General features: G+C 39.6%; 9 protein-coding genes across 10 annotated transcripts; 3 read left to right on the top strand and 6 right to left on the bottom strand.

Annotated features, from left to right (window-relative positions):
• Nucleotides 1-352: 352 nt before the first annotated feature.
• Nucleotides 353-2,961, bottom strand: LOC128253850 (signal transducer and activator of transcription C). The gene is made up of 2 exons (XM_052982534.1): nt 1,826-2,961; nt 353-1,093 (listed from the first exon to the last, which is right to left on the bottom strand). The coding sequence occupies exons 1-2, from the start codon at nt 2,261-2,263 to the stop codon at nt 434-436; spliced, it is 1,098 nt and encodes a 365-aa protein (XP_052838494.1). The 5' UTR covers nt 2,264-2,961; the 3' UTR covers nt 353-433.
• Nucleotides 2,962-5,983: 3,022 nt separating this feature from the next.
• Nucleotides 5,984-6,670, top strand: LOC128253896 (larval cuticle protein 1). The gene is given in 4 exon segments (XM_052982601.1): nt 5,984-6,192; nt 6,267-6,483; nt 6,486-6,586; nt 6,589-6,670. Coding segments are annotated over 4 exon segments (393 nt in total). The 5' UTR covers nt 5,984-6,180; the 3' UTR covers nt 6,652-6,670.
• Nucleotides 6,671-8,082: 1,412 nt separating this feature from the next.
• On the top strand, nt 8,083-9,258 carry LOC128253895 (flexible cuticle protein 12). Its single transcript, XM_052982600.1, has 2 exons — nt 8,083-8,217; nt 8,749-9,258. Exons 1-2 carry the CDS (start codon nt 8,206-8,208, stop codon nt 9,130-9,132), a joined length of 396 nt encoding a protein of 131 aa, XP_052838560.1. The 5' UTR covers nt 8,083-8,205; the 3' UTR covers nt 9,133-9,258.
• A 395-nt stretch (nt 9,259-9,653) lies between these two features.
• LOC128253890 (mitochondrial sodium/calcium exchanger protein) lies at nt 9,654-13,517 on the bottom strand. Of its 2 annotated transcripts, XM_052982594.1 has the most exons (8): nt 13,309-13,517; nt 12,613-12,822; nt 12,147-12,550; nt 11,410-11,763; nt 11,233-11,351; nt 10,362-10,596; nt 10,240-10,307; nt 9,654-10,180 (listed from the first exon to the last, which is right to left on the bottom strand). In XM_052982594.1, the coding sequence occupies exons 2-8, from the start codon at nt 12,750-12,752 to the stop codon at nt 9,986-9,988; spliced, it is 1,515 nt and encodes a 504-aa protein (XP_052838554.1). In that variant the 5' UTR covers nt 12,753-12,822; nt 13,309-13,517; the 3' UTR covers nt 9,654-9,985. The 2 variants fall into 2 exon arrangements, with proteins under 2 accessions (XP_052838554.1, XP_052838553.1); XM_052982593.1 differs by lacking the exon at nt 13,309-13,517 and having other exon boundaries at nt 12,613-12,902.
• A 30-nt stretch (nt 13,518-13,547) lies between these two features.
• On the bottom strand, nt 13,548-14,365 carry LOC128253892 (uncharacterized). Its single transcript, XM_052982597.1, has one exon. It carries the CDS (start codon nt 14,273-14,275, stop codon nt 13,655-13,657), a length of 621 nt encoding a protein of 206 aa, XP_052838557.1. The 5' UTR covers nt 14,276-14,365; the 3' UTR covers nt 13,548-13,654.
• A 2,248-nt stretch (nt 14,366-16,613) lies between these two features.
• LOC128253893 (endocuticle structural glycoprotein SgAbd-2) lies at nt 16,614-18,647 on the top strand. The gene is made up of 4 exons (XM_052982598.1): nt 16,614-16,730; nt 17,278-17,456; nt 17,964-18,039; nt 18,122-18,647. Exons 1-4 carry the CDS (start codon nt 16,629-16,631, stop codon nt 18,275-18,277), a joined length of 513 nt encoding a protein of 170 aa, XP_052838558.1. The 5' UTR covers nt 16,614-16,628; the 3' UTR covers nt 18,278-18,647.
• Nucleotides 18,574-20,753, bottom strand: LOC128253891 (odorant receptor 47a). Its single transcript, XM_052982596.1, is given in 6 exon segments — nt 18,574-18,724; nt 19,260-19,831; nt 19,834-19,874; nt 19,937-20,126; nt 20,190-20,580; nt 20,639-20,753. Coding segments are annotated over 5 exon segments (1,155 nt in total). The 5' UTR covers nt 20,491-20,580; nt 20,639-20,753; the 3' UTR covers nt 18,574-18,673.
• An 805-nt stretch (nt 20,754-21,558) lies between these two features.
• LOC128253894 (protein FAM98B-like) lies at nt 21,559-22,066 on the bottom strand. The gene has a single exon (XM_052982599.1). It carries the CDS (start codon nt 21,984-21,986, stop codon nt 21,669-21,671), a length of 318 nt encoding a protein of 105 aa, XP_052838559.1. The 5' UTR covers nt 21,987-22,066; the 3' UTR covers nt 21,559-21,668.
• Nucleotides 22,067-23,814: 1,748 nt separating this feature from the next.
• Nucleotides 23,815-24,274, bottom strand: LOC128253889 (uncharacterized). The gene has a single exon (XM_052982592.1). It carries the CDS (start codon nt 24,122-24,124, stop codon nt 23,888-23,890), a length of 237 nt encoding a protein of 78 aa, XP_052838552.1. The 5' UTR covers nt 24,125-24,274; the 3' UTR covers nt 23,815-23,887.
• Nucleotides 24,275-24,317: the final 43 nt, after the last annotated feature.

Here is a 24,317-nt window from a genome sequence, read left to right as displayed (position 1 = left end):
TGAATATTAGAAATTACTAGTTAACTTTGCTACTCAGGGATATCAAGGTATTTGGACAATTTAGATGCATAATATATTATGCCTTTGAATGGGGTCTAAATTTTTAGACTACCTTATTGATTCAAAGTTTCTTTCTCTCAAAATGTTAATTTATTTATGTAGGCTTTTCTCGAAATCACTATTTTACAAAGTTAACTCCTGGAAAACCCATTAATTCAAGGTAGATTGGCTTATCAGATGCATGTATTTCATGCCAAAACTAATCAAATTGCTTAAATCAGGGAAATGTGCTTGCAATGAGTCTTGAATACTTAAAATACAAAACCCATTAAAACAAGCTAGTTTGACTTTTCAGATGCATGTATTTCATGCCTTTGAGCTGCGACTACATATTTGGTCTAACTACTCGTTTCAATTTTGGTATATCGTTATATTATTTCTTTGGGGACTTCTTGAAGCGTCTGCCATACTGGTTGTAGCCAAAGTTATCCACCAGATTGTTGGGTCTGCCCCTCAGTTGTTGGGTGATTAGGGCCTGTTGCTGCTGCTCATTTTGCTGCTCCTTCTGCTGTTGCTGTTGCTGCTGTTGTTGCTGTTGCTGCTGTTGCTGTTGCTGGTTGAGATTCTGTTGCTGTTGTGCCTGCTGCGCCGTGAGATTGCTGCCAAAAGATTGCTGGCCAAATTGTCCGGCATACTGGCCGGGCAAATTGCCGGAATGCAACTGGTTGAAGGGCTGATCCGGTTGATATTGCCCTGAATTCGGCTGCTGTTGCTGCTGGAAATTGCGTTGCTGTTGCAACTGTTGCTGCTGCTGTTGTTGTTGCTGTTGCAGCGGGGTCAAAGGCTGTTGTCCCGGAATCTGAGGACGAAATTGGGCATTGGGCAGCGGTGGCGGCAGTTGGCGGAAGGGCGTCTGATATGGATTTAGGTTTGGATTAATCAAGCCCTGTTGATAAGGTTGTGCACCCGCAAAATATTGCGGAGTTGCAGGTATTCCAGTGCCCTCCGCCCGGAATCCATTCTCATCGGCAATGTAACGCACTGTAATGGGTGTGCCTTCCGGCGAAGTGTACGAGTAGGAGCCCTGGATTACCTATTAATTTCAAATTGGAGATCGGTTTATTACAAAAGGCACTTAAAAGTATGCTTTAGATTTCGATAAGTTTTTTACTGATACGCAGAAAAGATTGCAAGGTAATTGTGTCGTTAATTGTATTTTTACATATGTTAGATCTTTTGAAATTAAGTATTTTAACTAAAGACCATTAAATACACAGTGGTAACCATTCTTAAAAACAGGTAATTGCTTCATTTTTCGATGAATTTTATGAAATTTTATTTATTTATTAAATAATATATTACTTTATTTTAGGTGGGACTCAAAAACTCTTAGCTACAAGCTGAAACAAAAAACAAACTCCTTAATTTAAGGCATACTGGACTAAAGATAACCTTAAAAATGTTCTTAATTAAATGATTTTAGGCTATGTTGCAGAACATAAGTCAAGTTTAAGGTAATGTTTTCATTAATAAGAAGACTTATTTTAAGGGCCATGTTAAGTCCATTATTTCTTAATTTTAGGAATTTTCTTATATCAAGGAATTCGGTTTTCTGAGGTAGACCAATAAGCAAAATGTAAAAACGAAACTAAAAACCTACAATTTTAGAGATATACATTTTTAAAATATGCCAAATAAATGTTTAACGCCAAGATAGTTGTACAGCCCAGTTTTTGCCATGGTAAACATTATTAAGGATCATCAATGAGGTGTCACTGATGATCCACCATGACTTTTTGATAAATTAGCAAGGTAAAGAACCCACCTGAGCCTCGACGCCTTCGCCGTATCCCAAGTTCTTGACGTAACCCTGAGCCTGGGCAGTGGTTCCATCGGCCGATGAGTATCCGTAGGAGAAGCTGCCATCCAGATTGAGTTCGTTTTGGTAGGCCGTGATGGGCACGTAGTTCTGCTGCTGGTACTGATTGTAGCGGGTGTAGGGATTCTGGAGGGCAGCGCCAGTCAGCGGAGGAGCCAGCGGGTTAAGCGGATTCCGCTGACCCGGAAAGAGACCCTGACCCTGGACGGGATTGGGCTGTCGGCGCTGGAAGGGATTGACCGGCTGTTGACCGGGTGGAACCTGCGGCCGTTGTCCTTGGAATCCGGTTCCTGGCAACTGAGCCTGTCCCATGGAACACCAAAATACCAATATGCAGGCCACCCAGCGAAGGTGCCGGAATCGCGGAGCTCGGACTCCAGACATTTATGGCTGTCAGTGGGCGGGTAGGCCGTGTATCATAAATCTCGCAAACGGAGCACAAATTACACGCTCGATAAATCCGACAAGCTGGGAAACACTAGAGATTTTCCGATTTTCCGATTTTTCAGATCCGATCTCAAAAGCGAAGCAAATCCGTTGCTGCTGTAAGTGGAAGTTACTGATCGAAAGTCGTGCCACGACTGCAAATGCGGCTCCCACTGCCAGCGGTATTTATGCGGTTCTCGATCTGAGGTTGAGTTGCAACAACAACAGAACAGAACTGAGCCCTAAAGCTCAGCTCAGTTATGGTCAGAACAATTGGCCGCTTCCTGTGCTCCTCGCATCACTTTCTGACTGCATCTCGATGGTTATCTCAGAAATCTCAGAGCCCAGCGACCAGTGTAATTTATCTACGTGTTAACAAGCCGCTGGGGTGGCAGCTTTATTGGTTTTTTATCGGCCATTGACAGAAGGACAAACGAATTTCGTTTGGCTCTGTCCAAAGCTGATTGATATCTTCATGGTGGCCAGTTGGTTAGTTGGCCATGTCTTCCGCGCACTTGTTTATGAGCCAGCCCCGATATGCAAATTGCAAGCTTTTTGCTCCAGCACCTGTCTTCGCATCTGCCTCGAAGGCGTTTGTCTGAGTTATGTGCCGACAGTGGATGCCAGTGGATGCCAGTAGATGACCCCTCTCATTTTCATTTTCCCTTGGTCAAGGTGGCAGTCGGACCTCAACCTGGTCTATAAACATCATTTGTCAAATGGCATCCGAGATATACGATTTATATCCCCAGGATAGCTTGAGAGTTTTTCGGTTCCATTGTTTCACGCTTCACCAAGATTATTCATCGTAGTCGGATTGCTCATGTCTAGGTGTGATGTGATCGCCATCACTCATTTGTAACTGCCAAGCCTCGGACAGATACATTTTCGTTTGTCATCTGTATGAGCTGCCATTAAAATTCGAACATGTCTTGCTCCATGTTCAGTTCAAACTTTAATTGCATATGCTAATTCTGTGAGGTTTTCCATTTCAAAGCATTGTCAATTTATGCGTTAAGGTTTTGGGTTGAAATAAGTGCTTACTCATTTTGGACTATACGAAAAATATAGAGCTAATTTATAATTTGTTTACAGCAAATGGCAAAAACTTTTTCCATTTATGCTTTTAAACGCTGCCAAGTTTTTTTATTGCTTATTTTAAGAGACCGCCTCGTGAGCTGCAATTGTTTTTAAATTGTTTAAAATGCCACACAGCCGAATAGTAGGCTATAAAAATTGATGAAAACTCAATAGCTTCCACATAAGGCATATACAACTTTTAAATGCGCTCTTCCTAATAAAAACTATAATATATAAAACAATAAATGCTAAAAACAGAAGTTATAGTACTAATTAAAATAAATGTTTACAATGACTAAAATTTTGTTTACTAATTTGCAATAAATTAAAGACCACACTTTTATTAAAGTAAGTAAGTATTGGGCATCAAGATTATATTTTAAAACAAAACGATACCAAAACTAGAAAGAAAATAATTTTGTCTTGGGAAAAAATATGAAATATAATATCTCATTGAAACCTAAAACTTTTTATTATGTCAAATTCTAAAAAAAAAAAATTAAGTCCTTAAAAAAAACGAATTTTGGGGATCGATAGCTAGGCTTAAATGAGTGCTCTTTCAGCTTTGGGCTCTTTAAAGCCAAGCTAAAACGCAAAACACTGCGAAATACCTTTTTTATGAAAAATTTGGTCTAAATAAAACAAATAAAAACACATATTTTATGTGGGGCTTGATGAAACCTTCAGCTTTTGTTTACTTTTTCGAAAATGTTTTCCCATAATGAGATGCTTTGTTAGTGCCAAATATTAATTATAAATATGTTTTTGGCCCATATTAGTCAATCGTCGTTTGATTGATTTGCCATTTAAATATTCCACGAAACTGGGCGAATAAATAGCAATAAAACAAAGCGCCAAAATGCGGGAAATCAAACGCAAATTGTGGCGATGCGGGGAGCGACATAAAAATGGCTCGCCAAATTTATGCAGAAATGCGAGACACTAGACAACACAACAAGCGCACAACATTGTGTTGTTTTTGGCCCGATGAGCAAACCGCATTAAAGACAGGTCGGACACTCCTCCCACGACTCCAAATGCATCATGGGTTTTAGGGCATTGGGCTCTGGTGTCTTTGCCTCAAATCCACCTTAAAGTTGGACAGCAACTGCGACGGTTATTAATAGACTGCAGCCAGAAAGTTGCCATGGTTTAGATGTCTTAGATGATTTTTTTTTTTTTTTGCAGAGTGGGCCTGACATTTTGCATTTGTGAATTCCATTAGTTAGAAATTATGGCCGCCAGCGGGGCTAATTGATTCACATTGAGATGTGCGTAGTGCGACTGCCATTGCGATTGCAACTGCGATTGGTTGGAGTTCTGTCTTTGGGTTCCGGCTGGCAGATCTTTCCTAAAGGTTAACGTGTCGCAGCTCTGAATTATGACCTCGTCGGCAATGCGGCTACATTATGTTTATGTTGCTACATTAATGAGTTTCCACTTCTGTGGCAGGCGCGTCAAATGCCGCTCCGCAAAGACACACTAGGAAAATTGGGAACAGGATCATTCTTTAAGACAGGAAAGAACAAAAACGTTTATTGGTAAAAACAAAAAAATTATAGAAATTTAAATAATATAATAAACAAAATAAAACAAATACAAGCAAGAAGTTAAACACATTTTGTTTTGGGTACAGAACATTTGTATTGGTTTTAATTCCTTTCTGATTTTACTATTTATTGTGAAAGCATAAAAACACTTTGTGAACATCATTGAAATTTAGAATAAATATAATTTCTAAATAATCTCGAAATTAAATAAATATTTTTAATACTCTATGACAAAATATATAATTTAGGAAAGAATAGAGAATGTGTAAATTGTGTAAATGTACAAATTCGAAATACGAAAAATTTCTTTAACTAAATCAAATGGCCTTTTAAAAATAATAAAGTCTACATACGTAAATGTAAGAATTATAAAGTATTTTTTCATGCAACAGTGGCTAAACAGTTTGTAATACATAGTTTTGCTCTTTATGAACTGTTTTATTTTGCTTAAAGTATACATCTGCAATTAAACTCACTTTACGCTTTTAAATAATTCTTTCTAAAATATTTTCTCCCAGTGCACACTTGCTGTAGTACTTGATTTAACGGGATTTAATCCAACTCACCGACTGGGGAGCCGCAAAGAATCAATTTATTAACACGTTGCCCGAGAGCCTGGCCATTTTGGCAAGTGGAACTGGAAATTGTAACTGGGCGGGCCAAGGCAAATGCCAAAATGCAACTTCTGCCGCAACCTCGGCTGCTGTGGCAAAATTGCGAAATTGCTGGAAATTATTATTGAATTCTTTTTGCCTTGGCGTTTCGTTTAGTATTGCCATAAATGTTAGCCGCTTCCCAAAGAGGCCCGAGGTGCCCACCCACTGTAACAGAGTCACTTTTTCAGTTACACTGTTTGGAATTCGCATCGAGCAGTCAGCCGTTACCATTTCTGCACCTTTCGCCTGCCGCGTTGCCAAATTGTGACAAATTTTATTAGCTGGCTGCACCTTTCGAGCAGAACCCACGCGATTCACATATGCTTATGGATGCTATCTGCATTGTAAACATGACAGTTTACCAGCTCCACACTTCTAATGGCCATTTGAATTGCAAATCTGCGGTTCAATAAACCCCAGAAAACCAAGAAACTCGACCTGCTACTTTCTACTGACCTCAAAAAAAGGCATCTCATCTGGCAAAGTTGTGCAACTGTGTCTAGGAGAAATGCCTTACTAACTGGCTTCTCCTACCAAGTGCTATAAAAAGCGCAGAATCTTTTGTGCGCGCTTAGTATTAGCATAAATCATGTTCGCATTGGTAAGAAGTCGGGAGCTCATGAATAGACAAAAAGTTAAGTGACTCCAGTTTTTTTTCTTTCTTGTTACTTCCAGTTATTGATGTTGACTTGCTGGCAACTGTGGAGTTGGCCCGCTGAGAGTGCTGCCATTAGTGAACCGGTGCCAATCCTCAAATCGGTGGCCGAACAACTCAGTTCTGGCTCCTATTTGTTTTCGTTCGAGGCTGCCGATGGCACTTATCGCGAGGAGCTGGGCCTGGTAAAGTCCAATCCAATGGCAGCCGATCAAGATGACGATCTGGAGGTGTCCGGCATTATGGCTATATCGATGACAGGGGCCTAAAGCTTGAAGTCAGCTATACTGCGGACAGGAATGGCTTTTTGCCCCATGTTAGGTACGTTGCCAAGGGAGAGCCGTCTATAAATAAACCGAAGTAGAGCCATTATCTTTGATGGCCACACATTCTTGCAAATGTTAGCCACACAATTACCAAAGCCAAGCGCCGATCCAGGCGAGAATTCCCATCTGTGCCGCAAAAGGAGCGGCACACTTTAAAAAATGATATAGAAAACTGGTTTTAAATCGATACATTTTTTGCAGATATTTTACAAAGTATCTTTAAAGTATTGTTAATATTTATTTTTAATAAAGTTGAGGTCTTTTTCACAAAAAGAAAAAATACATAGCTTATGTAAAGTAAAAATTTTTAACAAACTAGTTTTGAAAAGTAAATTAGTAATATTATAACATGATTAAATATAATACAATTCCTTAAAGGAAGAAATATATATTTGATTTTCGCAACTTAAAAAAAATGGAACTTTTACATGATGCCAATAAAGCAACAGACGTAATTTTAACAATATTGTTATTTCTTACGATAAAAATATTGAATATTTCAAGTTTCTAGTTGTTTATCGTCTTAATCATATCAATTTTAAAATACTAAAAAACTTTTAACTTTGTAAATACTTAAATCATTTAGTTTTCCAGCTAAGACAAATTAATTTTCAGAATTTGAGCTTTTATAGGGCTTGAAAGCAAAAATAATTTTAAATAAAATTAAAATATTTTTTTTGTGCCTGGTCCAGCAGCTGAATTTGAAATCGCTTGCTCATCGCTGAGATATTTAATTTGCGGCCGATTTGCGAAATTAGTTAAGCTGTCAAAGTTATAAATTGTGGCAACACCGCAGATTGCCCTTTGAGCTAAGCCAGGGAAAATGTCGTTCGGTGCAGAGAAATGAATTTATGTTTATCACCCCATGAAATGAATAACGAAAATAACACGATCGTTAATAACTGGCCACGGAACTACCGATGATTGAATAAATAGCGCCGCAATGTAAATGAAATTGCTGATGCACCCCATTGAGATTCTGAATCGAGTCATTTGTCAGCCGAAGATGTTCGATCGATAGTAATAGATGGGAATAGATAGATGAATAGATAGATAGGTAGATGCCCTGGGCTAGGGGCTACACCCCTAGTATAAATTGCATCAAAGCTGACATTTTACATATTTCTGGGATTGGTATGGGTTACGAGTGTTGTGGTGCAAGGTGTGAGCTGCGACTGATTAATCGCGACACCTGGCGAGTGGGTGAAGCCAATGCCGTGTAAGTTATGCAGTTGCAGAGGCTGTTAATGTGGCCGCCGATCGGTGTCATCAATCGCCGGCGTCAACGCCTCGGGATCTGACTCAGATCTTTCATGATACTGGCATATACCGATACCACCAGCGTAGTGACACATTTTTGAATTCCCAACTCCGGTACTGATACTGACCCATCCGAAGACCTTGACATTTAGAGCCCAGACGCATTTTAAAGTTTGCGGACGTAGCGTCCACATAAAACGGGATGCAAACATGTTTGGCATGTTTAAGCGAAAGAGCCGAAAGAGCTGGATGTGGATGTGGTCGAAATTTCGATGCAGGAGTGCGCGGCTATAAAAGCCAACTGGCCGATCCACTTTGAGTTCACACGCGCTTTAACTCTCGCTTTCTACGCTCTTAAAAAATAACCGCAAAAATGTTCAAGATAGTAAGTGGATTCAATAAAGGATTAGATGCAGTGAAAGGTCGAACGACATTTGACATTTGATAAGTATATGTGAAATCGATAAAGGATAATAAACAGCGAAACAAAAATATAAGGACATAAGTGTTTACAGACAAATATATGGCATCCTTCTTTTTGAACAATTAATAACACAATTTTTATATACAATTATACCATTTTATTTTTTTTTTGGTTGGGAGGTTATATAGGTTAATATGCGTTTTGCCAAATTTTATTTATTTTGTTTGAATTAATATTCCAACGCAGCATATTGAATGGGAGATACAAACTCATTTTAACAGGCACAGACTTAATATTTTTTTTTATGTTGGGAAATGGTTAAAAAACTAACACATCTCTTACATAAATTGAGATGAGTATGAAAAAGGGTACTTAGAAAACAGATATATTTTGTAATTTGAGGATTTTGTTAAGGATTTCATTGATTCGCGGATATTGTATTGGGTTTTGTTGTCCCTGATTTTAAGGTCCTAACATTCCTATTTCCAACAGCTTCCACTTTTCGTTCTGGCCGTGGTGGTCGCCTGTTGTCATGCTCTGCCCGTGGAACCCGAACGCGAGCCAGTGGCCATCCTGAAGTCCGAGACCAACAAGAGAGTGGATGGCAGCTATGACTCCGTGTACGAGTCGGCAGATGGAACCAAGCGCCACGAGGAGGCTTCTGTGGTGGACGAGGGCACCGACGAGGAGGCTCTGGAGGTGAAGGGCTCCTACAAGTACATCAACGACCTCGGCGAGGAAGTGGAGGTCTTCTACACGGCGGGAAAGAACGGATTCGTCCCCTACGGCTCGATTATCAACCCGGAAATCACAGCCGTGGCCGAGGCAGCCAAGGATCTGCCCAAGCCGGTGAAGGCGCAGAAGCTTGATCATTAGGATGTGTTTGCAAAGGAGATCTCGTAGAACTTTATTCATAAGATTGATTACAAAAAGAGCCAGCGCGTTGTAACTGGGCAATACCAAAATAAAAGTCAGCACCAATGCGCAGAAATTATGTAAGAAGCTGGGAGTATTTGTATTTCTCATTCGCATATCTACAAATTTTTTGTTTACTTAGCCGGCGAAGATGGCTTAAATACACAGGGCTAAAAATTCAGGCTTAAAAAGTTAATTAATTTAAACAAAAATAACATATATCGTTAATCGATATGATGTATACCTCTGAAGTGTTTAGATAAGAAACCAAATAATTTTAAAATTTTTCTTAGTGCAGATGAGAAATATCTCTAAACGACTTTAATACACTGCAGAAAAATTAAGGCTAACAAAGTTTTTAATTAATTGTATAGGCAAATTAAATTATTTAAATCAAAAGATCAATTTAAATTATGGATTTGAATTATATCATTTAAATTAGAGTTTAGATGACAAATGTTATATGTCAAAACATATTTTGTTGTTATAATTTTGTCCCAGTGCAAAAGGGAAATACCCGGCTCAAAAGACCTTGAAAACAGACAAAAAAACTTGGCACAGTATCAATGTCTGGAACGTTGTATGATTAAGCACACGTTTGGCCACTTTGCGGTACAGTGAGGCCTGGGGCCACAAACCAGACACCTGCTTCAATACATCATTACACGCTTAAACATCGTCCATTAGAATTGATCAAAGACACAAGAAATTAAGACCTAACGAACAGGAAAGCATAATAATGGAATTGGCCATTTAATCAGACATAAATCATCTCGGGAATTTGCATATTTGATAGCTTGGGATGGCTTGCCATTCACACGCCATAGGCATGAATCTCACCCTTCTCCAGAAGAATAAGAACTCCCAGGAAGAAAAAGTAGTAGAAAACCAGCAGACAACCACAAGCTCGTCGCATCTTGAAGTTTGTAGTGAGGGCGGAAAGCATTGAGAAGCACATTCCAACCTCCACGAAGATGCACACCGTCTCTCCGAATTTGCCCTCCGAAACCTTTTACAAGATTACATTTAAATATTCCATATGATACTTTCTTTTTCCGCTTTACTTACTTTTATATTACTGGGCGCCTGTACGAACGTCTGAAGAACCAGTGGCAGGGCCAAAAACACAAAGGTTCCTGAAAGAATGAATGGCTAGATAGTAGTTATAATACTAATACTAAACTAAATACCAAACACAGGTGCCGAGAAGGTGGCTGTAAATGCCATGCGAGGCCATCCTTGACGAGCCAGCGATAGATTGGCCACCAAATCGTTGCTGGCCAATGCCCAGCAAACAGCCGTTGCCAGCGAAAATTCCTGGCTCACTTTTGTAATGATGGCCAGTGTAAAAAACATGGCATTCACCTCGGTGGTCAGGCAGAAGATCAGGAAAATGGTGGCCATTAAACCCAGTCCTGATGTATACTGTAATTATCATCGATAAGAAAAATAAATATTGCTTAATCTATTTAGAAAAGCTGAAGTGAATCTTAGATAAGTGAAGTTAGTATCATTATTATAGTCATAAAGTTAGTTAGTTAGTTTTGCCAATATTATAATGACCAAAATTGAATTCAAATGTTTATTCATAATAATAGATTTCTCTTTTCTAAGACTTGAAAATGGTGTTGCTCCTCGTAAGTGACCTTATTATAAACATTTTCTCTATCTACGTCTTGTTGTTCACTTTAAACATTAAAACATTTTCTCTATCTAGGTCTTGTTGTCCACTTTAAAATTAATAATTAAGGAGACTTAGAAAATGGTTTTTGCTTGTTAAGAGAGTGAAGAAACCACGCAAGAAAAAGAATTTATAAGCCTTTAATTTTAAATTTTCAAATTTCAACACCTGTTTTCTTAAAACAGAATACACTTAGTTATTCTTGTGTACAGTATATAGTTACACGAGATAAGGACCAACTGAGGTCTGTCTGAAGCCTGGATTTCATTTCCGGGGGCACGCAACTTTGAAGATCAAAATGATTTTACTATGGCATTTGTAAGAAAACTGGTTTTATGACTACGTGCCTGAAATCAACATTAAAAACACCGATAACTTACCCTGAAGAATTTGGGCGGAGTGTCGGTGCGCGTGACAAAAAATATCAAGATAGAAATAGGCACCATGACCATGAGGATTAAGAGATAGGTGGCAATGCCCGCAATGGTATATCCCCGAACTGGAGAACTGGAGATCGTGAAGTGGGTCATTTTAAAAGCCCCCGACGATAAACTCACCAATAATGTAGGAGATATAGGTGGGGACCAGAATTACATGCACATTGAAGAGCAGCTTGGACCATCCGTAGATGGGCTTCTCCATGTCCACCACTGGGATGAGAGTGCGGAGCACCATGTCTATGGGCTGCTTGACCACCAGGTAGACCTTCACCAAAAGGGTTCCCCTTCGAAAGCGATCCGTGTCGAACTCGGCGACTGTGTTCCAAAGTTGCCGAAAAATACGCTGATTTCGATTACCCTGACGAACGGATGTTCGATCGATTTCCTGGCGCTTCAGCGGCAACTCCGTCTGCGGCTTCAGTTCCTCCAGTTGCAGTGCCTCAGTTAAAGTCACTCGTTTGCGCTCCAATTCTTAAGAAGATAAAAATATATGATTAAGGTGAAATGCTGTATTCGATATATATATATCTATATATATATATATATAGATATTGATCGAATAGGCATATACCGCCCAAAAACTAGAGGTCTATGTCTAAAAGTTACATGACAGAGAGGGCGTTAAATTTTAAAATAATTTTGTGATAGGTGTATCTGCATGCTCAATCCAAAATCTATCTAGCTTCTATAGTTTTCGAGATATGCTCGTTCAAACGGTCGGATAGATAGAAAAACAGACAAAAGCTAAATTGACTTGGCAATTAATCCTAATCAAGCACCGGAAACGGTGCTCCCTTTTATAACCTTTTAATCTACGAGTAATGGGTATAGAAAGGGAATATATTGTTACCCACTTCGAATGCGGGCCGTCAGGAGATGCTGATCGATAATTGCCACCACAACGTATCCCAAAAATATGAAGGCACTGGGCAAGGCCACCACCCAACTGATTCCATTAGGACGCTTGTGTATATAGTCCATGTAGGCAGTATTCAAGAACAGGAAGCCGAAATCCCTCAGGTAGTAATTGGGCTCCATATTGAAAGGCTTGGTCAGGATCACCATACCGGCGACAAAGATGTGCAGGAACATGGTCTGCGACATGCACGAAAGGAAGGAATACTGGGAGCTCTGCAGATTCGAGGCAATGGCCGTGAATAAATCAGGCGATCCATTGGCAATGGCCAAAACCGTAACTCCAGCCGTGCTCTCGTTTAGCCGAAGCAAGTCAGTTACAACCTTCAAGGTGGGACAAAAGCTGCAAAAATATCATCCTTTTAACAACCAAAATTTTAGGATTGAAACATATTCATGACTCACTAGTGATGTACGGCCAACTGCATCATCCAGAAGACGTAGATAAGTACCAGGGTCATTCCAAGTCCACTCCAGAAGGCATTGAAACTGCTCCGGACGTCCACTTTGCAGTAATGCCAGCTCAGGTAGTTGATCAAGTTCATATTAGTCAGACAATCTGGATTTGTCAACACAAATCGGCATCGCTGGGACTCCGGTAGATCATGGATTGCACTGCATGTGGTCGCGGTATTCATTTTTTTACGTGGTATTTATTTTATTTTTCCTAACTTTTGCGCTGATGGAAAATGCTAGGCTGCCTAATGATTTAATATATTAAGATAGAAACAAATTCTAATATTCATTTAAATTTCAGTTTTAGACCTGATCTCTGAACCTTACTAAAATGTTGTTTTCCTTTACTTCACTTTCAATTTACAAATCAATATAAAGTTCTGGCAAATTTAAAAAAATTAAAAACATTTTCTTAAGATCATAATTATACTAAACAAAGAGTATGATTAAAAAAATAAGTATTTAATGATCTATTTTTAGTGCTTACGAGTATTATAAAGGCCAGTTTTTTTGAAACCCATAAAAATGTTTTTCGTTTGGACAAAGCATTGTATGATGAGTTGTTTACGAAATCAAGCAAATGAGTTTTATCATGCCGGATTACTAATCAACGAAATATCTCAATTCGCTTTGTGTTCATTATACCTCTCTCTCGCTTGATTATACCAAAATCGTTAATCTTTTCATATTCTCCAATAAAGTTCTAAGCCATGAGCGTCAGGCCAACAATTTGTGGCCGGTGAGATAATTTCTTGTTGTCAGCTTTCTGCTTAAATTAGCACTAACCATAGCGAAATTTATGATAAGTATTTATATGCAGCACGACGGAATCCGCATTTCACATGCAGCTGCTGTCGCTCCACTTAAATCAAAATAGATGCGGATTGCGGATTTCAGATAAGGAATCGTTTTATTGCTAGCCAGTTAAATTAGATCGCACTCGTTATTTAAATTAAACAATACTTAGGTAGTCTAGAGTCTAGGTGAAAGCTTAGGCAGTCTTGGTTTCGACCTTTGCATCGGCTACGATGGCGGTTTTGACCTCGGTCTTGACCTCGGTCTCTGGCACGGCATCGAGGACCACCTGGACGGGCACCACCTGGGATTCGGCGGGCACAGGCTCGGATTTCTCCACCACCATCGATTCCTTGGCAACCACGGCTTCTTCCTTCTTTTCCAGCTCCTGGGAACGGGCCTTGCGGAACTTCAGCTCATCCTCAGCGGAAACCTTGGGCAGATCGGCAGCAGCCCTGGCCAATTCGGTGATCTCCTTGGGAATGATGGTGCCCACGGGCACGAAACCATTCTTTCCGGCAGTATAGTGTACCTCCACGGTGTTGCCATCGGCATCGATATAGCTGTACATGCCGGAGACCTCCAAAGCCTCGTCCTCGGTGCCGGCATTCTCGAGCGTGCCCTGCTCCTGGCGCATGGACTGATCAGCGCCCTCGTAGCTGAAGTGGAAGGAGCCATCGGGACTCTTTTCCGTCTCGAATTTCAGCACGGGAATGATCTCCTTAACGATCTTCTCGGTGGTGCTATCCACCTGGCCAATACTGGCGGCCAGACAACCACTGGCCAAAGCCAACAAACAAATGGCAATCTTGAACATCTTAATGGTTATTATATTGCGTAAAGAAAGATGGCAAAGAGATGCTTTCTAGGCGGGAACCGACGGACGACTTGGCTTACCACATCTGCCACATCCACTTTATATACCGGCGTTTAATGTGCGCAGCAGCCGCAAATTAGCATCTTTTGGGACTCCATTACGCCATAACCGAAAAATACAAAAATATACCCAAAACAAAACGAAACGAGAAGAAAAGAAAAGAAAAAAAAATAAAAACACCAAAGAAATTCTATGGAAGCGAGCAGAATGTGATTTAATAAAACACTCACAGCCCAGAGACAAGATTTGCATATTTTATGATTCAGCGACTTGTTTTAAAGAGAGGTCAAGTGATAAAGCCAACGATGAGGCACTGTAATGAGATCGATTTTGGGCTGGTTAACCGAACATTTCAGTAATCGCAGAAATTCCCGTCCAGACAGGTTGATCATCATGGTGATCGTGGAACACGTCACAAACTTGTTTCGCATTCGCTGGAAGCCAACATCCATCACTCGAAGTGCCCAAATAGCTAGCAACTGATTGATTGCCAATGTTTAGGAAACTGCACTCGATTAGCATAGTGTTCCACACGCTTCGCCACACAAAGGGGCATAAATTAAGATATAGTACTTTGGATGTGCGCCCAAAAACGATTCTATATCGGATTCGAATCGCACGCGATCCATCAGTCATCAGTCATCACACGGGAAACTACTTGTGTGGGGAGAAAAAACAGCCTCATCTATAAGTGACTAAGTTGCAAATTGTATGTCAAATGTGAAGAATGCACTGAGCCAGCTGAAAACAACTCTTCCTCTCAGCCAGCGGCAATTTCGCGAAAAGCAGCGCGAAGGCCAAAGCAAAACGCGGGCAACCGCGAAATTGGCCAAGTAACATGGAAAACGTACGAAAGGGAAAACCAACGGATTGCGGCGGGAGTTGGTCTGGCCGAAAAAAAAAAGAAAAACCAGAAGAGGAAGCAAACATCAGCAAGTGTAAGTTTATATACTCTAAATAAAATGATTTTATTCTATACTACAATGTTTAAAAACAATTACGTTTTGTTAACTTTTTAATATATTTTTCGATCATTTCTATAACAGCTTTATAATATTGTTTTTTGATTTTTATAAAATAAACAATGTAATTTTGAAATCGAAAAATACATATATATCTTGAGTGCATGTATATGCGTATATACTCAAATTTATTATCTGTTATTTTCTTATTCATTTTCGGAGGTTTTCTATGACAGCTTTATGATATAGCATTTCGATTCTTATAAAATTAAAATAGAAAGAAAACTGTTTTATTTGTTACAGTTTTAACCGGATAGCTTTAGAACTTAAAGACTAGTTTGCGTAGAAATAAACGGAAATACGACCAAACGGACAACCGGACGGAGCTAGATTAATTCAAAACTAAATATATTTTAAAAAGTCTTAAATTTATCCTTCCCTGCATTGCAAACTTTTGACTGAAAATATAATACTCCCAGCAAGGGTATCAAAAATCTCGGGCGATGTTCATCATGTTCGTGATCATCTCCGCCGCAGCGTTGGCTGGATTTTGGCAGCAGTTATTGCTGTAATTTTTATGAATTGCAACTGACATTTCCTACACGCTGGAAAAGTTTAAAGTTTAAGCCCCAAGTGAAAAATGGTCTTAGCCGGCCGGCAAATGTTGGCAATTGGGTAACTGGTGCAGAAGGGAGTGGTCGTGTTCCCTGGCCAGCGACCTGGTCAGCGAAATTGGCCCAAAAAGGGCAAACCGATGTGGAAGTGTAAACAAAGACAGATTATGCTCTTTAACGATGCATTGAAATGGACAACTTGGCTACGCCCCATCCCGCGGCTAATTCAAATGTCAGCGGGCACAGGGAGATTTAGATTCCATCGCAGGCCATTCATTGGCAGGCCAATGTGGCCAAATGGCCAATTCGTCAAATCGAAAACCAATTGCAACATTTGTAATCTTTTAATTAATATTTGACTTAACGAATTATTGCAGCCAGCCGAGCATCCAGCGGGGGCACTAATCAAATGAAGTTCGCATTGCTAATTCACATAAATTACATCGCCGGAGAACTGTGAGCTGTAAGCTGTAAGCCGCATACGCGGCGTATGCGCAACGCCCATTTGCATTTGAAACTCGTTGCGCATACGCTACGTGGTGCAGCTCTTCCGATTCTCTGGCTGTCAGGCAAGCCAGCAAACACTGTTTGTTTCGAGGCCCGCCCCCCCAGCTCCCCCAGCTGCCCTTCGGCTCACCAATTGTGATGCTGCTGCACTGCATCTGGTTGCGGATGCTGGCGCTGCTTCTGCCGCTGCTCTGCTTCGAGCTGCAGTGCATGCGATTTCGGTATAAAAACGTTTGTGGCAACTGCAGCCAAGTCAAAGCACTTTTGACGAGCCTCCCAGCGCAGTACCCGCTATCAAGTCGCGAATCCGAAGTGAGTTTCAGTTCTAGTTGCAGTGGTGGTGAATCCTTCGAGCAAGGATCACAAGACTCAAAGCTACAATGTAAAGGAAAACAGAAATACAATTAAGAACTCAAGTGGAGCTAGACCAGTTCAAAGGATATATTTAAAAACCTATACTTAGGATGCCTTTTTGGAAAAGAATCCAAAAAAATCATACACCATAAAGGCTGAAAATACTTTGGTATTCTTTTTGGAAAAGGATACAAAAGCTTAAATTACTTTGTATAACATTTTGGAGAGACCTTTATCCTCCCATATGGATATTTTTCCCACGACCTTCATCATCATAACCATCATCATGTCGCAGAACTTTCAAATCGCAAAAAGCCAATCGGAGTGTATCAGATGCTAATTGCCAAGCAACGAGTTTGACATTCAAAGACAACGCCGGCGGCAACTCAATCGGGCAACACAAAAAACTGAAAATTGATCACCGCACCTCATCTTACTTATGACTTTATTTAACCTGCATAACTAACCCGTCGCGGTCCCCTGTCCTCTTTCTCCCCCACTAAAGGTCATGACGATCACCCACGCCTCCTTCGCAACCGTCGTTTTGGCCCTCTGCTGCCTGAGCTTGGTCCATGGCCAGCCACAGCGAGGACTTCCCCCGCCCCGCGGCAACTCCTTCGATGCGAATGCGGTCATACTCAAGCAGAACTTCGACCTCAATCCCGATGGCTCATATCAGTACAAGTAAGTGTGGGTTAGAAAGTATGAGATTACTCTTTGTAGACAACTGACTGATCCTTAACCTCATCATTAATTTGATTAAATCTTTCGCTTTTATACACCATTTCCTTATACGTTGTTTACAATCTGAAATAGTCCAGAAAATTAATGTATTACTATGCAGAACTGATCATTTACAGTTTGATAATGTTATTCCACTTGCTATTAGCCCTCAATGACCCCTACCCATTAACTTGTGTATCAATAAAAGTCGTTCTTTTCAAAACACTGACACTAAGAGTTTCAAACATTCTAAATTTTATTTAAAGGTTCACAGTTAAACTCACTATTTATTAGTTACTAAATGGCAAAGTTCTAGAAGACATATATAGTTTGCTTTATAAGCAAAACAAGAAACTTTTTCAGGTGACTAATATTTTAGAAAGCATTTTGTTAACCCAAAAATTTTCTATATGTAATGTGGCTTATTTCTGATCCAGAATTATGTCAACTTCTTTCGAAATATTTCAGCTACGAGACGAGCAATGGAATCCGAGCGGATGAGGCTGGCTATTTGAAAAACCCGGGCAGTCAGTTGGAGGCTCAGGTAAGCCTGCTTTTGGGCGTGGTCTTGCAAACTTTGTAGCATAGCTTGAGGCACAATTAAAATTATTTCAACTGACTCGCAGGTAATGCAGGGATCTTACTCGTACACCGGACCCGATGGCGTGGTCTACACCATCACCTACATTGCTGATGAGAACGGATACCGTGCCGAGGGTGCCCACATACCCACTCCGCCTCCAGTTCGTGCCGCCGCCGCTCCCGGAAGGTTCTTCAAGTAATCCCCATCGTACTTAATTCGTGTTCCAATTCTTCATCGTTATGCCCAAGTTGGAAATTGTTTCGTTGCGGGTCAGTTAAGCTGACCAAAAGTGAACCAGATGCAAACAGGAGAGATCCATCATCCTTTCCCACCCACAACCATTTCCATTTCACCCTCCTCTCCCCCCAAAAACTTTTCTCACCTTCGTGCTTCATCTGTGCATTTCTACAGCCAATCCAATTTTCAATCTACGTTCTACAATCTACATTCTACTTAGTGCCTAACGAACTGTGTGTGAGATAAACATTTGTAAGATATGTAAATTCGATTGTTAAATGTCGTACAGCAACGCAAGCTCAGCAATAAAACGAAAATTGCACAAAAATCAATCCAATGCGTTCTGATTTAAACCTTTTTAGGAGAAGGACTTGAGCATGGTAATGTACGACATGGCTGTGCGGACAATCTGAAATGGAAAACAAGACGATTAGTGCTTGAAATTTAACAAGATTTTTTTATATTCTTAGATATTATTCCCCTGAGAACTAATTGAGGATTTCTATGTTTGAGACTTATATTTTCAAATATTTAGATATTATTCGCCCGAGAATAAAATGAGAATTGGTAAACTTTCATATGGAATGTTAAGTTGCGGTCAAACTATTTAAAAATAGCTATCTAGAATGGCTATGTTACATAAAAATTGTTTTTTATACAAAATAATTATTGTTTATGATTCTTTTTTTTTGGCTTAAAAATAACCATTGTTCTTTAAGAGAATAATAAATCATTATTTTATGATTAAAAAAAAAAAACGTATAAAGATAACATTCCCGGATTTTTAGACCTTTTTTCCCCATTATTAAGTCAGTATCTGAAGCATATATTATTTATAGTTAGTATTAAAGCCCCTTCATTCTTTAGATTTGACATTTTTTAAGGGAGCTTTGTCGAACTGGGAACTTATCTGAGCCAAAAGCTAATATAAATTCGACACCCACCGATGAGAAAGCCTCCATGTTGGCCTCGAAAAAGTAGCCGGTGATGCGAAATCCATGATGCGCCCGCATCATGCTGATCAGCAGGGATCGGCAGATAGAAGTCGAGGCTCCGCCAGATCCCAAACTTTCGTGCCAGGGACTGTCGTAGATGGCAAACTCAAAGTTGGCACTCTCGGTCTTTAGATTCTCGCCACAATAGCAATAGATGTAGGCCTGTATAATAATGGTGGCTATGAAAGAGGCGTAATACACGCCCTCTGTTTGGGCAAAGGTTATGGAAAATAGGTAGCCCAGCATGCAAAGTTGCAGTGAAGAGATGAAAAATTGGGCGCAAATTATGGGTTGATAGCACAGATTTAAGTCGGTGCACATATCCAAACTCGTTTGGTACAAGGCAAAAACCTTGTTGAGAGTGGCCTGTGATTCCTTCAGATTTTTGCCTTTAAATCTTATGACCTTGTACTGTGCAATCTTGAAGAATGCGCACAGATTGCTGGTAAACGAGCAGAATATGGTATCCAAACTGACGGCAGGTAAAACCACACCAGTCGAGGCAAAAGCACTCCAAATAAGCTCAAAACATAGTTGCGCCTGATGTGGATGTCCCATGGAAAACTAAAGAAGTTATATTTGAAAAGAGGATTGTTATTACAATATATCTATATTGTAATACTTACAGACAGGGAAAAGGCAGCTCTGGTTCAGCATGTCCTGCCAGCCAATAACTAAGACCCATTCTCACAAAGGGCAGCACGCTGTTCAGTAACCAGGCCAGAATAAAACAGGTCCTGAACAAAGTGCACAAACGTTGATCCTGTTTGTTAGCTGCATTGAGAATCTCAGCATACTCCTCGCCCTGTTCCGATTCTTTAGGTGATCAAAAAAGTCATTAAATATCATTACGTACATAATAAATAAAACTTAACTCACCAGTTGCCATCAGCAAACGAAACTTGTCAATCAATCGCTTGAAATCCCTTCGCAAGTAGAGTATCATGCTGAACTTGAATAGTCCCAGAATGGTAATTAATAGAGCCACCATGGCATCCGCCAGAAGCATCACATGCTTCCAATTGTGCAGCACAGCAGCCAGAATGAAGGGAAAAATGGTAGCTATGCCAAATACATTCAAGGCTCTATAGGGACGCTTCCACATCTCACGGTTTTCACTGAACAAATCAAATCCAAGCCAGGCGATGGTGCTCTTCTGCACTTCCAGGAAACTATCCATGTTGATTAGTGTTAATTCGGTCTCACACTAAGGAAAGTCTGCTAGAGTTAGTGGCTTTAAACCTTTCCACTGAGCAACGGATATGGTTAACTGAAGAGAAAAAGTGGTAAGGAAAGCTAATCTTTCAATACCCTTTCAAAGTTATAACCAGATACTACACTTAGACCTTTTGAGCTACAATTTCTTTGTCAAGGTCATAAACTAAATTTTCAAAATTTATTTCGATATTTTTTGTAACTTTGTTAAGCATGATTGAATTTTATTTTTATTTCGATGGTTTAACTAAACTTGTATGAATTTGTTTTGTATAGATTGATACATTGTATAATGTAAAGAAAGCTTTTTCCAAGTTTTAATGAAATTTCATATCTTTGATATGTTGCAATAAAAAGAGAAAGCTAAAAATTATTGTTTTTAATGTAAATTTTACCATATTCCAATTGATACTGGCCATTTTTGCTTGCTAAGAAATCTTTTTCAACTAGCGTCCGTAATTATTATAAGCAATACTCAACATAATATTTAAAATAACCATTATTTTTAATAGTCAATTTTTGTTGTTTAATAACAATTATCAGTTGGGATTTGTATTACACAGGAGTGGTCAAAAGTATTTACACAAATCAAAGGAAAAGAATGTATTTGTGTAAATACTTTTGACTATCCCTGTATTTATCAAAAAGTAAAAGCTATTTTTAAGACACAAAAAACTTATCGCTCAGAAATAATTAATATATTGGACCGTAATATTAGGCCTTAAAATAATGCGGAATAATGACAAGATTATAAAATATATTATAGTTAGAAATACCACGGAGCAAAAAAAAATGTCAGAAAAATAAAGCATTGATGTGGCTAAGAAAATGTTATCAATTAGCGGATTTTGTAAGTTTCTGATTTTTTAGTTAAAAAACATAAATTAAGATTAATTTTGGTAGCTGTTTAAAGTATCCAAGTTCTTACCAAATTGTTGAAAGGGTTAACGTACCCTTTGATAGGGAATAATAACAGGCCTATAAAAATCTCCTCCGTTTGACACCTTCCCAGGCATACCAAATGATAATCAAATTTTAATGCTTCAATGTTCTTTATTCACGCCTCGACATCCGTGGGTGTCCTTCTGACGTGTGGCAAGTGGTGGGTTTGGCCGGAGGCGTGGTCGGGATGACAGTTCCGTCCTATCGGCCGTACCAGCCGCCACCGCCGTGGCGACCCCAACCGCCGCCGCCCCATCCGCCACGTCCGCCCCATCCTCCATGGTGACCGCCACCCCATCCGCCACGGTGACCGCCACCCCATCCGCCACCCCATCCGCCGCCGCGTCCGCCCCATCCCCACTGGCGGGCCTCGCGGGCTCCATCGTTGGCATGGTTGGCTCCCTGATCCGCGACGTCCAGGAGTCCGATCACCCGATCATCCTCGTTGGTGGCATCATCCAGGGCGTAGGCATAGGCCAGGCACAGGATGCCAATGAAGGCCAGGAGTGTAAGACGCATCTTTCTGTTCCGATTCGATTTGATTCGATTGATTGCTGGTGAAGATCTGAGTGCAACTGATGACTTGTGGACCCGACTGCGGGCCTTATATTGCAAGATCTCGTCGGTCGGCGTTCCTGTTCTCACACGCATCAATACAATCTCCACACATCCCCTCTCTGGCCATATATTCATACTCTACGATATACCTAGTACATAGTATATACCTAACGAGAGGTGCGATTGTTTAGGGGCTTTTTTGACCGGGTTCTGTTTTGCATCGTTATTTTCACCACACAATTATTACACTCTTTGTTATTCTGCTTGACTTTTTTTGGTCATTTTTTTGGCTGTCATTACTGAATCATTTCAAATTTAAATGTCTCATTTGCGAAAGTTGTCGGGATGCTGCTCCTAAGTGGTTCCATGCATACATAGATCATTCGATTAGGGTTTGCAGCCTGTCAACAATTGGGACCTGTTTTATTTTTTATTGGTTTTTACGTAAACGAAATTTAGACTTTAAAAAAGTTTCCACTGAGTAAGTCTACTTAATTCTATCAAATCTTATCTAGCTTATCATTGAGAAAGACCCCATATGACACAAAGGCAAATGACAAGCTTAGCTAAGCCTATTACATTCTAATTAAATCTAGAAATTATTAAAATGACAGACTTTGCGGGCCAGTAGTAAAATGTAGTAGTAACTAAACACCTCATTTAAAAGTTCTTTTTTTTAATAATCTTATACACACTTTAAGAGTAGCTTGTTGAATTATCATATTAATTCACAAGGATTCATATGGAAATGAGCTTCCAATTGTCTAATGAATGTCAAGATCGTCTTGTTTGATCTAGACTCTAAAAAGTAAACAACTGGGGATTTACGATGGCAAGCCAATGAACCTCAGCTGTCAATACAGGTTCCCCTCGAAATATCCCAAACTTTGTTTAATATTTTTCAAAACAAAAAAAAATCATTTAAATGATTTGCTTAATTTGCCCGTGCGCGTCAAAGAACAAAAAAACACGCCCACTGTTGTTTTTTGGATGCATATATTTTGGCAATAAACTTGAGTTCCACCGATTTAAATAAGTCATTCTGGAGCTTAAAAAGTTTTCTAAAAAAACAGCTTTTTTTGAATGGTTGAAGATGACTTAAAGAGGGCTTGTCGTTTTTATTCTCTTACAAAATGTCTTTTTGACTGAAAGTGTTATTTTTTAATTTATTTAAGTTAACATGTTTTAATTTGACGAACAAATCCATATATCTGCAGTTTTCTTAATATCGTTGGTTCATAATATAATTTTAAATGACTCGAAAAACATGTGGTTTTAGGGCAGAAAATAAAATATTTATGCATACAAGCGTATATAACCATAGACTTGCTTATTCTTTGTTGTTGGACACTGTATTTTCAAATCACTATTTGGTGTGCATTTGCATAATAAAAATATTAGGATTACTCAAATATTGTACCAACGCGATGAACGGTAAATATTTCATTGCCATTTTCTGGAAATAAAAGCTGTGAAGTTTTGCACATTGGTACTTGTATATTTACCCCATCAATTTATTAATGTATTTTTGAGGGATTTTTTTAAGCTGCGTAATACTATTAAAAGTGCATTTTTTGAATCTTTATATTTCACCACACAATTATCACACCCTTTTGTAATTCTGGCTACCTGCTTAATTTTTCGTCTATTTTTTCGGCTATCATAAAGAGATGTTAAGAGTTGCTAGGTATTTCCTATTATGGTCAGTTGTTTACCGAAGATTTTTTAATGATATACCAAGGATAATTTAGTCGAAACATTCCCTCCCAGTCTCAAGAACAAATTAAAATTGTATTTTAAACTATTTTATTTACAGAACATTGGGTTGGATATTAAAGGAAATTTAGAGTTATATCAAATCTTTAGCGACCGTAGTGTCCGTGACCACCGTGACCGTGATGTCCATGTCCATGACCACCGTAATGTCCACCTCCATGACCTCCACCATATCCTCGAGCTGCCCGAACTCCGACTTCGGCATGGGCTTCTCCGTGATGGGCCACGCTTAGCAGATCCTCCAGATTGGCTCCATTGTCGTTCAGGGCAAGGGCACAGGCCAGGCACAGCAGGCCAACGATGGACAGCAGAATCAGACGCATCTTGTAGATACTTCAGTTAGGTGACTTGATAGATAGATAGATTGATTCGCTTGAGCTTGGTTCTTTGCTTTTTTGCAACTGTGAATCGGTGAGCCAAAGCCATGGTCTTTTATTTGGTCAACGATCCAGAGAAACCACTGACATTCCTGTTTTTTGTTTACTATTTTGAATATTCTGGTTTGCGGTGGCTAGA

Source organism: Drosophila gunungcola, assembly GCF_025200985.1.
Source record: "Drosophila gunungcola strain Sukarami chromosome 2R unlocalized genomic scaffold, Dgunungcola_SK_2 000004F, whole genome shotgun sequence".
In the NCBI taxonomy this organism is placed as follows: domain Eukaryota; kingdom Metazoa; phylum Arthropoda; class Insecta; order Diptera; family Drosophilidae; genus Drosophila; species Drosophila gunungcola.
Note: the sequence above shows the minus strand (reverse complement) of the source record. Positions and strands in the feature narration are given on the sequence as shown.

What these genes read in the sequence shown, in the direction of transcription:
- LOC128253850 (XM_052982534.1), bottom strand. Translation starts at nt 2,263, where the DNA reads ATGTCTGGAGTCCGAGCTCCGCGATTCCGGCACCTTCGCTGGGTGGCC. An exon ending in GCGAAGGCGTCGAGGCTCAG is followed by an intron (nt 1,094 to 1,825) that starts GTGGGTTCTTTA and finishes TGAAATTAATAG; the next exon opens with GTAATCCAGGGCTCCTACTC.
- LOC128253890 (XM_052982593.1), bottom strand. Translation starts at nt 12,845, where the DNA reads ATGAATACCGCGACCACATGCAGTGCAATCCATGATCTACCGGAGTCC. An exon ending in CCTGACGGCCCGCATTCGAA is followed by an intron (nt 11,764 to 12,146) that starts GTGGGTAACAAT and finishes TATCTTCTTAAG; the next exon opens with AATTGGAGCGCAAACGAGTG. An exon ending in CTTCTCGGCACCTGTGTTTG is followed by an intron (nt 10,308 to 10,361) that starts GTATTTAGTTTA and finishes TCATTCTTTCAG; the next exon opens with GAACCTTTGTGTTTTTGGCC.
- LOC128253892 (XM_052982597.1), bottom strand. Translation starts at nt 14,275, where the DNA reads ATGTTCAAGATTGCCATTTGTTTGTTGGCTTTGGCCAGTGGTTGTCTG.
- LOC128253893 (XM_052982598.1), top strand. Translation starts at nt 16,629, where the DNA reads ATGCGATTTCGGTATAAAAACGTTTGTGGCAACTGCAGCCAAGTCAAA. An exon ending in TATCAAGTCGCGAATCCGAA is followed by an intron (nt 16,731 to 17,277) that starts GTGAGTTTCAGT and finishes CCCCCACTAAAG; the next exon opens with GTCATGACGATCACCCACGC. An exon ending in GCAGTCAGTTGGAGGCTCAG is followed by an intron (nt 18,040 to 18,121) that starts GTAAGCCTGCTT and finishes ACTGACTCGCAG; the next exon opens with GTAATGCAGGGATCTTACTC.
- LOC128253894 (XM_052982599.1), bottom strand. Translation starts at nt 21,986, where the DNA reads ATGCGTCTTACACTCCTGGCCTTCATTGGCATCCTGTGCCTGGCCTAT.
- LOC128253889 (XM_052982592.1), bottom strand. Translation starts at nt 24,124, where the DNA reads ATGCGTCTGATTCTGCTGTCCATCGTTGGCCTGCTGTGCCTGGCCTGT.